General features: G+C 47.8%; 1 protein-coding gene across 2 annotated transcripts; it reads left to right on the top strand.

Annotated features, from left to right (window-relative positions):
- The first annotated feature begins 171 nt into the window (after positions 1-171).
- On the top strand, positions 172-12,560 carry LOC8052661 (proton-coupled folate transporter). 2 transcript variants are annotated; one of them, XM_002434819.5, is made up of 2 exons: positions 172-338; positions 9,321-12,560. In XM_002434819.5, exon 2 carries the CDS (start codon positions 9,335-9,337, stop codon positions 10,958-10,960), a length of 1,626 nt encoding a protein of 541 aa, XP_002434864.3. In that variant the 5' UTR covers positions 172-338; positions 9,321-9,334; the 3' UTR covers positions 10,961-12,560. The 2 variants fall into 2 exon arrangements, with proteins under 2 accessions (XP_002434864.3, XP_029834180.2); XM_029978320.4 differs by having other exon boundaries at positions 172-342; positions 9,321-11,601.
- Positions 12,561-13,085: the final 525 nt, after the last annotated feature.

Below are 13,085 nucleotides of genomic sequence, written 5' to 3'. Positions count from 1 at the left end.
ACCGGATTTGAACGGCAGAAATACTCACTTTTGGTCTCGTAATCGTAATTTATAATGACATTAAAACATATTATAACATATTATAAATTGCTCAACCTGGTTTATTTGATTAAGCTTGTTTTTGTGGCGCACTCATTTATGGCGCGGCATCAAAACGTGCCGTGGCCCGCGGTTTATGGTTTCGGATTTGGTTGGATTTAATTCTTACGCGCGTGTGCCCTCCGTCCGGCTACCTGCTCACGACACTTTCGCCGGCTTGCCGGGTCCAAGCAAGGTGATCATTCTCACTCCTGAGACCATCAAATGAGCGGCGTATACAACCAGTGCAACTTGCAAGGGTAGGTGAGGAGACCTTCCAAGTCCCAACGTGGTCCAACTGAAAGGTCCAACTCTAATGCCTCATTCACACTGGAAGCGGATCCGCGTTCGCAAAGCGGTTGCGAACGCGGTTGTATAAAGATTCAGTACAATTGCACGCGCACCCGATGACATCAAGTGCGCGTGCAATTGCACTGGATCTTTATACAACCGCGTTCGCAACCGCTTTGCGAACGCGGATCCGCTTCCAGTGTGGATGAGCGGTAACTGTGAAGAGTTGGACGCGCGCGGGTGGCGCGGCTTTGGCGGTCAACTTTGGTTTGGGTGACATTAGTGCGGCTGTAGTCACTGACAGGGTGAGAACGGCAGAGCGCGTCTTCGGAACGCCCGGCTTTCACGCGCTTCATGCCTTCCGCCTGCGGGGTGTCGTTCTCATTGGTGCACCGTGCGTGCGCGTGAACGAAGCACAGCAGAAATGGCGGCGGCCAGATGCCATGCTTGCAATCGTCTATAGTTTCGTTTTGTGCACTTGTTATTTGGCTTTTGTTTTTACTAGTTTCGTGGGGTGCTAGAAAGTATAGGTCTCCATCGCGGAAGCCTTGAACAAACTAGCGCCCTGATTTTGGGTAGTACAAGCTCACCTGATTTAGCCTCACTACTTATGGCACGTTGGTTGAGCTTTTTTAATTCTGTCTGGTGCTGAAGAACGAAAAAAACGCCTTTGGACGCTAGAAATTGGCCAGACTCCACGCCGCAAGACAATCCAAAGTGCGAAATTCATGACACCACCGCTAGGGTACGCGTCTCTTACCTCTGAGTGGTGGGGGCGGCTCGGGCCACAAGCTTTCCCCCGAAGTCCATGCTTATAATATGTCAACTCTTGGATGGTGGCAGGGTCCAAAAGTGGCACGAAAATGGCTTTTCTTTATCGGGGCCAGTCTGATGGCGACAAAAATTTGTGTGGTTTTGGTGGCATCAGCTTGAATGAAGCCATGTTCACTGGCAGTCGGGCTAGAACTCGTCACAGGCCAACAGTTCATGGGAGAACTCGTCAAGGAGGCCAACTCGTCGCAGGGCATATCGTACGAGGAATTGTGGTCACGACTGAATAATCGTCACAAGGAACACTCGTATCATGGCGTGGAGTTTGGCTGTAGAACTACGAATTTACTTCTGTTCATTCCTATCAATTATTGAATGCATCGCGTTGGTAGCTGTAATCAAAGCATGACGCTGAAATCAAAATAAATATAACTAGATGCCATGGCATGGTTTAGAAAGAACAAATGCGATTTTATTGAGCCTGCACGAGCCATTACAGCATGGAACTCAAAACCGGATATTCCTAGCAATATTTCAAAGTGTGCAGAGAGGAGATCTGGTGAACTGCTCCTCTAAAGCTCTAGATGTGCGCTCATTAATATCTTTATATTTCTGTGCAAGACGCAGCGGCGGTTGCCCCGCGTCTAACTGCGCCATCTTCAATTCTTGCAGTGCTTGTTCATCCCTCAGACACCTCGGGAAGACTCAGAGGTGGGGAAGACGGCAGTCGACATTGGACTGCAGCAAGAAACAAAAAATATGTGCAGATTAACATAAAATATGTCAACAAACACTCACTCTAGCATATTAAAACAGTGAGGACAAAAGCTACTGTAACGCACCCGGAAGCCTCGATGCCAGGCTTCGACAGTGTGGTTCGTGCATGGCATATCTTGCTGCACGGCATCATGCACATACCATAGGCTTCGTGGAAGTACATAGGCAGATCGGTGACCTCACTAGGAGGGACCTGGAGAAGCTTGTCAAAAGCCTCTGGAACCTCAGCAGGTGGCAAGAATGCCAACGCGGGTAACATTCGCATCTAGAAAAGACAATACTTATTGGCGTATACGTCGATGGAATATTGTATTCGCTTTATATGCACCTTTGTTATTCTGTGATCATATAGATATTATACCTTGTTTTTTTTTTGGCACGTGAAGAGGAAGCGACACAACTGGTTGTTATGCGCCATATGTGTGCTTAAAATAATACAAATATGCAGATGAACGAACCGCACTGATTAAATGAAATAAGTAATGAGAATGCATAGAAGAGCTAATAAACTAATGAAAAATTTGCGTTTAAAGTTTGTTCTGGTGATTGCACTCAGTAATACTTTGAATTTGTGAAAATGTGCTGCAGCACATGACGTTCAAAAGAGGAACGCATTTTTCTGGGAGGCTTCATGACATGGTGAGCCGAATAAAGTATTAAAGTAGCAATATGATTATGGCCTACTCTCAAGCTTAGAGAATAAGACGTAATTACCTGAACAGCAAAATCTTCGTCTTGGCAGTAGCATGCTTGCATGCCCAACTTGCACAGCTTTCAGTACACCGATTGACACAGATGAAAGAAACATCCTTGAATCCTCGCTTGAGAGAAATGCCTGTACGCAGTAGATTACCTCGACTTCCACACTTGACATGAAGCCGGAGAGCACTGAAAAAAGTCTGAAACCGAAATGAAAGTGATGCTGTAGTTTGCGATATGCGAAAACACGAACCATGCAATATGTACAGTCGCCGCGGAAGTTAATGGCTCCACGCGAGCACGCATTTTTTTCCGAGGGGTGCTTGACTGGTGGCTTGCGATAGAACTAGAGATGACGTCAGGGCAAGCCCATGCGGAGTGGACGGGGGAAGCCGTCTCAATTCAAGGGAACTGTTGTTACCATCCCACCCGCGGGGGGGTGATGGGGGAGGGGGTGAGCGTAGTTCGAATGAAAAGGGGAGATGATTCTGCAGAAGTCAAGAGCGCCGAGCACGAATGAGATGGCTGCTTGGAAAGAGAAAGGGAACCGAAAACATGTCTTTCGAGGCTTCGGCTTCTCGCTTTTACTTGTTAAGTTTACAGGTATCAGCAGTTATCTTTTCTCGCGGATGATTGATGTTAAGTAGGGTTGTGCAAATAGTGGTTCCAATTGAATAGTGCTGCGTCATTCATGCCTTGACAGTGCATGAGAAAGCAAGACGGCTGGTTCTTTTAGGGATGACGCTGCACTATTCGCACCCCTCCCCCCCTGTTAAGCGCTTTGTGCTTGCTCTTGAAATTTCAGTTTCTTTCTGTTTTTGCTAATCGCACGAGATCGCAGAAGTTGTCTCGCAGGTTTAGCTTGCATTTACTGTATGCTCTAGTTTCATTTATCCTGGTTTACGTTATGCACATTAATACTCGGTTTTTCATCCAAGTTGTTTCAAATAATCTTTTCTTTTATTTTTAATATGCCTCCTCGTGTACCGCATGATACGAGGGTTCGCATAACCGCGCTCTCGCAAGCTGGATTCTTGCAAAGGCAAATTGCTTCAGCCACAGGAGTAAACCGGCGAACGGTCAACCGGATTGTGCAGGCCTTTCGCGATGAAGGGCGCATCGAGGATGCACCTCGAGGTCGACCCCCTCGCCGCATGACTGAGGAAGAGGACTTGCTCATAGTAGCTGCTTTCTGTGATGATCCTTTTATGACAGTGAAGGAGTTGAAAACGTGCTTAAACATCCGAGCTTCCGTGACGACCATATGTCAGCGCCTACATGAAGCTGGAATTCAATCCCGAGTGGCTGCACAAAAGCCTCGCCTTTACGAGCATCACCGAACTGCACGGAAGTCGTTTGCATGAATGGAATGGAATGAGGTTGTCTTTACGGACGAGGCTAGCTTCTGCAGCCGTTTCGATCAACAGCGCCGCGTCTGGAGACCGGCCTTCTGCAGGTAGGTCTTTCTGTTTGAAGAATTCAGTAGCTTTATTTTAACTATATTCAGAAGATGGCCCTTGTAGGCGTAGTTTGTTTTATCTTTCGAAATTACCACCTTTCAGGTACTATCCACGTTACATTCAGCAGGTCGCTGCCAGCGGGTGGGTCACTGTCAGCATTTGGGGTGCAGTGACCAGCCAGGGCTTAGGGCCGCTACATAGGCTGAGTACGCCTTTCACTGCAGGGCAGTATATTGACGTCCTGGATCACGTGCTGCTACCTTTTCTTCTTGACGGGCCATTTGCGGATGGTTGCTTCGTGCTGCAGCACAATTGTAGTCCCGTGCATCAGGCAACCGCTGTGAAAATCTACTTGGAGGAGCGATGCATCAACAGCCTCCAATGGCCCCCAGGAGGCGAGGACCTTAATGTGATTGAAAATTTTTGGGGTCTGCTGAAGAAATGGCTCTCCAAAAGGCACCTTGCGGACACATCAGCAGACACCCTGTGGATGGCTATTGCGGGGGAGTGGAGGATTCTACAAGCTCAGCAAGGGCTTGTGATGGCACTCTACGAGTCTCTTCCTCGTCGCATGGAAACCGTTGTCGCTAACAACGGGGCGTATTACAAGTATTGAATTAATGTAAACATCAACATTGGGTTATTGATTAGCCAAGTGGTTAAAAACAAAGTATGTTTTACAGTATTGCTTGCAAGTCATAAATATGAGCCAACTGTTTTATTGTACTAAAAAAAATTCCAAATAAAAATTCTAACTTTACGACAGACACCTGTATTTCAAACCTTGAAGACATATGCGTGTCACTTCTTTATGATCCGGAGCACATTGTCACCGGCGGAGCTGCGTTGGCTACTGCTCAAGCACCGTGCCCAAAAATACGGTTTCGTGCAGCTCGGTGCATTTTGTTTTATCTTTATTATACTGAGCATATTGAAGATCAATACCGTTTCATAAAAAATTCATGTAAAAAAACGTGATCGCATAATTATAAAAGGCATACTAAAAATAAAGCTTGTTTGCGTAGCTAAATACAAATGTTGAGAAAAGAAAGCAATCAGTATCTGTATTTCACTCAAAAAAATGGGGGGAGGGGGGGGGGGGAGGATAATGCGGCATGATCAGCTTCACAAGATTATAAACAATAGGGGCTAAAAAAAAAAGCGTACAGATAGGTGAGCATGCAGCAACAAACAGGGGTGGAACGGCTGCGCCATTTGCGCCATTTTGCGCCAGACGCATTTGTCTGCGCCATCCTGCGCCATGTTTCGGAAACTGCGCCACAGTCAATACCTCGCGCCATTATGCACCAAATTGGAAAATGTGCGCCAAAAAAATTGTATTTTGTCTTGGTTTCGGTTTCTATCGACTAGATTGGCAACAATGATCGCGTTTAGCTTGGGGGGACCTTGCAATCCTTTTTTTCTCTTTATTCTCCCTGTGTATCCCGAGTAGGAAGTGTGCGAAAAAAACTCGGGGTTCGGATTCCAAGCGCTACACCATCTGCCTCTGGATTGTTATTCTTCAACCATAAGCGGTTAAACAAGTCGGTCGAGGTAAGGTCGAGTCGTTAAGCGTCAGATTGCCTGAGGCTCCGAAGCCCGGGATCCGGACGTCAGTCAGTTGAAAACAAATGAGCAAAAGATTCCTTTGAGCACTTCATCGTTAGAAGTTGGAACCGCATTCCTGCAAGATAAATCGTGATTTGATAGATCTGAAACGCAGTCCGATCCGAAACCTTGCCGGCCAGCAGCTCTCACGCGAGCGGTAGATCTGCTCGGCATACGTTAACCTTGCTCCTGCTTATCGCTTCGAATACGATAACTCCGTTAATCGTAGTCTGCTGCTTCGATATTGAGTTGCGCAATAGGATAAACTCGAATTTTGTTGCGATATTGAGTTGCGCAATATGAGAAACTCGAAATTTGTTTCCCTGTTCTTCCGCGCAACTGCACGTTCGTTGCTTACGCACGTCACGTGGTTCGCACATAAAATCACTCTGTCGAGGACGTGTGGACTGTGCGATAAGCGGTGCTGGTTTGCATTTTGAGCAGCTGAAAGCCACTCAGAAAATATCAAGGCTCACAAAGTTCCAAGTTTTCGCATCTGTTACACTGTTATCCCATCTGCCTAGGTCCCTAACCACTCATGTTTATCTGGGCTGCTAAGCACAACTGAAATTGCTCCCGTGCTTGTCTAAGACACAAGCTGGAGTGCAATGAAAACTGATCTGAGCTGCTCCTAGCCTGCTCCAGAGTGTAGTTTTAGCTGCTCCCAACCTGCTCCAAAACAGCTGTTTTAGCTGCTCCCGTGGCTGCTCCCAAGCACATTTCATGAGTTCCACCCCTGAACAAATAAAAGCGAGAAGCCGCTGAATGGTGTAGAATATGCGACTTGTTTTCTTCTCTCTTAGCAAGCAGCCATCTCATTCATGCTCGGCGATCTTGACTTTTGCAGAATCATCTCTCCTATTCATTCGAACTACGCTCACCCGCAGGCGGGATGATAACAACAGTTCCCTTGAATTGAGACGGTGTCCCCCGTCCACTCCGCATGGGCTCGCCCTGACGTCATCTCTAGTTCTATCGCAAGCCACTAGTCAAGCGCCCCTTGGAAAAAAAATGCGCGCTCGCGTGGAGCTATTAACTCCCGCGGCGACTGTACGATGAAGATATAAGACAATGCAATATGTACGGAAGCAAAGCGTACAAAAGCGGGATCACAGCACCATGGTACAGCCCGTGCATTGTGTACACCCGATAGAATAGTGATGGCGTCGCCTTAAAAGTCCCGTCCATGAACCATGCCCTCATAGTAGAAAGGCGCTCAAAGTTTTTCGGTGTGCGGAAAACCAGAAGGCTGTCCTTGTCTCCACAACTCCTCTCATAGCAAGAAAGGGCACGTCGTGTAAGCCCGTACACCTGGAAAAGATATAAAATGTATTGCTCTAAGTTGATGAACTGTACCTAAAGAAGATAGATAGAGCGCTCCTCAAAACAGGTCGTTAGAAGAAGCCAGATAAAAGAAAGGCGGATGGTTTTGCTTGGAGACGAAGCATCGAGCCTTCCGTAAAATGTGGAAGGAGTCTATCCAAGATGAGACCGCTTTGTACGTGCATGCCTTCTCGGAACACCAAGAAACAAACTGAGAGGGCTGATGCAGCCCTCATACCCACTTGGAAGTGCTTTTCAATCTCATATAAGAGGGGGCAAAATTCGAAACTTCCGGCAAGAGCGTGGCCTATTGGAAGGATAGGAGGATTTGGTACTTGTTAAAAGAAAGTTGCACCAGCCTCTAGTTGTTTGTGTTTTGTTTTTTGTTACGATCTTGAGGAGAAGGTTGTAGTCGATGTGGCTTCTTGGCACGTTCAGAGGAACAGGGTTCTCGCAGCATGATGATGAAGGGCAACCAATAGATTCCAAGTCTTGAAAAGCAGGAGCAGTGCGAGTTTGAGTGCAGAATGATAGTTTATAACTGTCATTATTCTGGAAGCTTTGGGTCTTTCTTGTTCATCTCTCGTACCACTTGCGAGTGCAGCCGAAAAGGGGTTGCTTGTACGGCAGTCGTTTTTGTGCCGACCACCAAGTCTGAGTGGTGACAAATAAGCTGCAAGGCTTAGAGCACTGCACAGGTTTACCTTTCGAGGCCCGACCCGGCCCGGACCCAATTCCTCTCAGTCTTGCCCTACCCGGGCCCGGCCCAAAGGGATGCGTACCTGACCCAGCCCGGCCCGGCTGGAGGTGCCTCAACAGTGGGGTTGATGCACGTCTTTGACGGGGCCCAGAGCAAGGCTGAGAGCAATGCATACCGTCTGGCCTAGCCCGAGGGCCGGGCCCAAGCTTTTGGATTGACTCGGGACCGTGCAGGGCCTTAGCGTGGCTATTTCCCTGTTCACTTCTAGTGACGAAGCAGAAGGATCATGAGCGTATAGGTTACAATTAGCTAGTCTGGCGGCACTACTTAGTGCAAGCAATTCAGCGTCATGTTCACTGACCTCTTTATTATTGAGATTTGGGGTCTTGCATTCATGCTCTATTTTTACATATTACCGCAGTACTGTGGTCGCAGCTGAGAGCCAATATGGCAAGCACACGGAGATGGCAGGGCACTCAGTGCTGTTGCTTCTTAGTCCTGGGCACTGTACCCATCAAGGTCACGGCACAGTAATGTCACCAGTCCATTAAATATTATTGAACATACCCTCAGGACTTGGAGATCTTATAGCATTACAGTTGGCAAAGAGCCTACCCACACTGCCTGACTCTGCAAAAGTGTAGTATGTTAGAATGGAACAAATATCTGAGGTGTCTCAGTTTTATCACTGTTTTTGGAATGCTTATCAAATTGGGGTTCCTAGAAGGAAATACAGCAACCCCATGAAAATATAAGTGTGCTACTGTCATTTAGAGACTACAGGTTGTGTCTAAGTTATTTCTGAATGTGTTGCATACATTTCTATTTTCAGTTCAATATTTCATTAGAAATGACTGATCAAGAATAACTTTTGCTGCTTTGCAAAAAAAAGTAAGGGGTCTATTTTCTCTCAGCTTGTAGGACATCCCTTCCTTGGGACAAATGATGAGAGAATAAACTTTAAAACTTTTTTAACAATTAATCGGTGTCTTGACCTTGTGAACCTTGGAGGGTATATATCACCCGCGAGTAAAGCTATCATTCGCCTGGTCTGCTGGCAGGCAGATAGCCAAAAAAGGGGGGTGGGCATAGCATGCCCCCCTCTCCCCCAAAATTTTCCGTTTTGCTGGAGCCTCCTCTCCCCCTCATACAGCATTTTGTCGTGCCCCCCCCCCCCCCCCCCCCCCCCCCCCCGAATCATAATCCTGGCTACGTGTTTGTCTGCTGGTATTGGTGGTAGTAGTATCGCTTGCAAATTAGTGTTGAATGATTGTTTAGTTGTTCAATTGTTCAATGAAGGATCTTCAATCCCTAGAATGTATTGGACACTTAAGAAATTACCTCAAGTGCAGGTTAGCCGGTGTAAGTTCATCAAGGTGGTAAACCTGAGATGGGCTGAAAAAGAAAAACAATGGAAGAGGCAGAAAAAGGGGACTGACAATGTATCAACCCTAATTTTCTTTTACCGCAGTCTCGAGGCTTACCATCATGTTAGTTATACTGTTTTCTTAGTTTGCCAAAGTTGCAGCAAACTTCCATCCATGTTTACACTGGTTACTACACAACTGTTCAGCCTGCAAAGTTTTCAGCCCAAGTTCAATCTGGGTTTGCAGGTGTACGTGTGGGTATGGAAGGGGGCTTGCCTGATGCAGCAACCAACCTGGTCGATGACTACCTGGAGCGCAGCTGGCGACAGCACCTTGCCCGCTACAGGAGGCGCTTCCGGAGGTTCTTCGAGCCCTTTGGTCTGCGGGGAACCCTGCAAAACGTTGGGACCCTTGGAGAAGGTGACAGTCCCGAAGAGGATGACCGCAGTCGCTGCCGCAGGTGCTGGGATTTTGCAAAGACCCTCCGCCTTGAAGCATTCTTCTTTCTCTACACCCTGGCCTATACGATACAGTGCGCGACAGCAGCCAACCTGGTGGAACTGAAGGCGTGCTACCAAGTACTCAACAAGAGCAGGGAAGTCTGCGAGAACTTGGCCGATCATACAAGGGAGGACGTTCGCAATGTGGCGTCGCTTTACGTCATGTACCAGTCGCTGGTGGGCTTCTTACCAGGCGCTCTGGTCACCTTGGTGGTGGCCAGCTGGTGTGACGAGGCTGGCCGGTTCAAGGTGCCTCTGTGCATCGCCCTCTTTGGCCACATGGCAAAGGTGTCCGGTGAGCTGGTCACCGCAGTCTACGTGGATGCTCCCCTCTTGTACAACTTGCTCTGTGCTATTCCGGAAGGTCTTCTCGGGGGGCTTCCAGCAGTACTCATGGCCTCATATACCCTCACCGCCTCGGGGTCCTCCAGGAAGCAGCGAACTGTGCGTTTCTTCACGCTCCAGATTGCCTTCGTGTTGGGCTTGCCTACTGGACAGCTGATAAGTGCTCTGGTGTTCCTCAAGTCTGGCTTCGTGCCCCTCATGGCCTCCTCTCTTGGGCTCTTTACCCTGTCCTGCGCTTGGGCCTCACTTCTGGTGCAGGATGTTCCAGCACACCCCGAGCGGGCCGAGGACCCCCGGCCGCCCTCCAACCCCCCTGCACTGAGGCCACAACCCCTCCGGTCGCTGCGGCACCTCTTCAGCGTGCGGCACCTCCTGGGCAGCGTGCGTACCGTCGTGGGAAGGAAGCTGGACGTGGACCGGTGGCGAGTGCCGCTGCTGGTGCTCTCGGTCTTCCTGCTGGTGCTCAACAGCCAGACGTCCTTTATGGGCTACTTCTACGCCAAGGGCAAGTTCAACTGGACCTTTTCCACTTACGTCATTGTGACGTCTGCTTTCTCGCTGGCCAGCGTCCTGGTTCTGGTGCCCGTACTCGTGTGCTTTGTCCGCTGGCTACCCAACCAGGAGTATGGCCTGGCTGTGCTGGGGATCCTTGGGGTCGGGGCCAAGAACATCCTGCAGGCATCCTCTGGTTCGGCCGGCAGCCCCCTCTTCTTCCTTGGCTACGGCTTCGGCATGCTGAGCAACATTGCCCCGGCCTGCGTGCGGGCCCACGTGTCGCGGCTGCTTCCGGAAGTGGAATACGGTCGCCTGTTCTCGGTGATGGCCGCCTGCGAGGCGCTGGCCCCCCTGTTGGGGAGGGTGATCTTTCAGCGCCTCTTTGGGGTCTCTCGGGGTTTCTTTGGGGGCCTCTCCTTCATTGTGGGACTGCTGTTTCTGTTGCTGCCACTCGGGACGCTGTTGTACTTTTGGCGCAAGCGAAGCAACGAGTATACTGTACTTGCAGAGGATGCAACGCTTGCCAATCAGTCTGTCGGAGCGTAGGTGCTAGTGCCTCTCTGTTCTCCAAACTGTTTGTTGGGTCATTTATTTATTCAATTTTTTTGTGCTCAGGTTCACATTTTTTTTATCCCTTTCTACTGATTTGTGCACCAGAGAGCTCACCCTTCCCCATTTTGTTGCATTTCACCATAATGTGAAAAGTTTTGCCACATTGCTTTATATATCTTTTTTTTTTTTTTAAGAATGAAACTATTTATATTTTACCACACCGCTGGATATTCAGGTAGACGTGTGCGAATTGTTTTAGACAATCATTTGTCAATTCAAATAAAGCACTATTCAAATTCATACTCTAGGGTTTACAATATATTTTATTCTTCGAGGTCTCTTTTTTTTTTGATGGATTAGTTAGCACCTTTGAGGGTACTCCTCGTGGCACTCAGGTGCGCTGTGGAGGTGCGTCACCTGCAAAGTGAACACTGCAATTTTCACAATCCATGCTGCATTCACAATGCATAGAAAGCTTCACATCAAACACTCCTCTCTCGTCATGTGTGCTTCTAACTTTGTCGTCCCCTCTCTTCATGTCATCGGTAGTCGTGATCCATGCCTCTAACCTCTTGATAGGGGCACCAGTCTGACTGTCGGCCTGACTTCGCTCTCTTTGTCAATGTTTTTAAGTTGGAAATCCAGTGAAATTTTGGAGGTCATTGATTTTAATCCAATTAAAAAGTCAAAGTAATATTTCTTGAGAAGATATTGAAGCTTTATATTGGGTACGTATTCATCTTTACTGGCAACACTAAAAAAGTAAGGGTAGATGTGGGTTCAGGTTCACTATTTTGGCAATAGCACTACTTGTTCACAAGTGATTATAAAAAGTTTGATGGTGTGCAGTGAATGCTGTGGAACCCCTCTCCGGGAGCACAAAACACTGCACATATTGCATTTCTTATGACTACCTGCACACCCTGCAAATTTTACAGCAAAACTTCATGCCACAAGGAAGCACGGGGATATTTTAATGCTTGTGTTGGCATTGCTTACCATTTCCTTAAGTCTTAATCTGATTTTTAGGCACGTGGAAATAGTGGATTTTGAGAAGCAAATATTGGTTTTGTACGAATATTTTCGAATCTAATATTGATTAGTTTCTCCGTGCTTAATGGGGTACGGAAACGAAATTTCGTGGCCGCAACTCTACCTCTCTCCAAAATTGGCCAGCGAGGAGTGCAAAGCGTATCACTCCCGTGACGTCAGCTTGAGGGAATCAGTAAGAAAGAACCGTTGGTACCCAGCAATGGCAACACCTGCAAGCTATTTATGGAAGTACAGTGTAATGGAAGGTATTCACTGGGTGCCATAGTTGAGCGCATTGGAGCGCATCCCCAAAGGGGAAAGAGGTGTCGCGAACCGGTGGAGGTTCGAGTTCGACTCAGGTTCGACTGCTATGCACATGCGCGACAGGCTGGCCAGTTGGCTTCGGATTGGGTGGTGATGGCTAAGGCAGAACTAATTAGTTATTTCAGTTAATACAGTACAAAAATTAAATAATTAAGTTTTTTTAGTGATTAGAATTAGTTTCTTTTAATCGCAACTGTTCATAACATTAAAATAACCTTTCGCATAAAAAAAAAATAAAAAAAACTCGAAACTTAGACATGCTTGTATCAAGGTCCACAGTGTCCACGAAGTCGAACCGGTCGATTCTGGTTATAGACCTTTTCCACAAGGGTGCCGCCATCTTGAATTGTCGTCACTTCCAGTATGGGCGAAAACATTACTTTGCCGTCGCCACGCCAAAAGAAGACATTTGGGATATAAGCCTAACCGTCACACATTCTCGTTTTGGCTCCCCTCTATTTTTTTATTGGTTACAGGTTGAAACGTTTTACTATTTTGTCGTCGCCCATACTGGAAGTGACGACAATTCAAGATGGCGGCGCCCTTGTGGAAAAGGTCTATAAGTATGGTGAATATCACTGGTTCTCAGCCATGGATGTGTCGGGGACCCCTTGCGGACCGCACCGAGTGATGGGGGACCCCTTCCAGCCGGGGGGGGGGGGGGGGGGGGGAGGACGTTAGTAAGTTAACACATCTGGAGCATGAAACAGGAGCCTTTTATTGCTACGTAGCAGAAAAGCAAAACAAAGGTGCCACATCACTT

This window comes from Ixodes scapularis, unplaced genomic scaffold (assembly GCF_016920785.2).
Source record: "Ixodes scapularis isolate PalLabHiFi unplaced genomic scaffold, ASM1692078v2 PGA_scaffold1__304_contigs__length_218370807, whole genome shotgun sequence".
NCBI lineage: Eukaryota > Metazoa > Arthropoda > Arachnida > Ixodida > Ixodidae > Ixodes > Ixodes scapularis.
Note: the sequence above shows the minus strand (reverse complement) of the source record. Positions and strands in the feature narration are given on the sequence as shown.

Excerpts from the sequence above, each read along its gene's own strand:
- LOC8052661 (XM_002434819.5), top strand. The coding sequence starts at position 9,335 with ATGGAAGGGGGCTTGCCTGATGCAGCAACCAACCTGGTCGATGACTAC.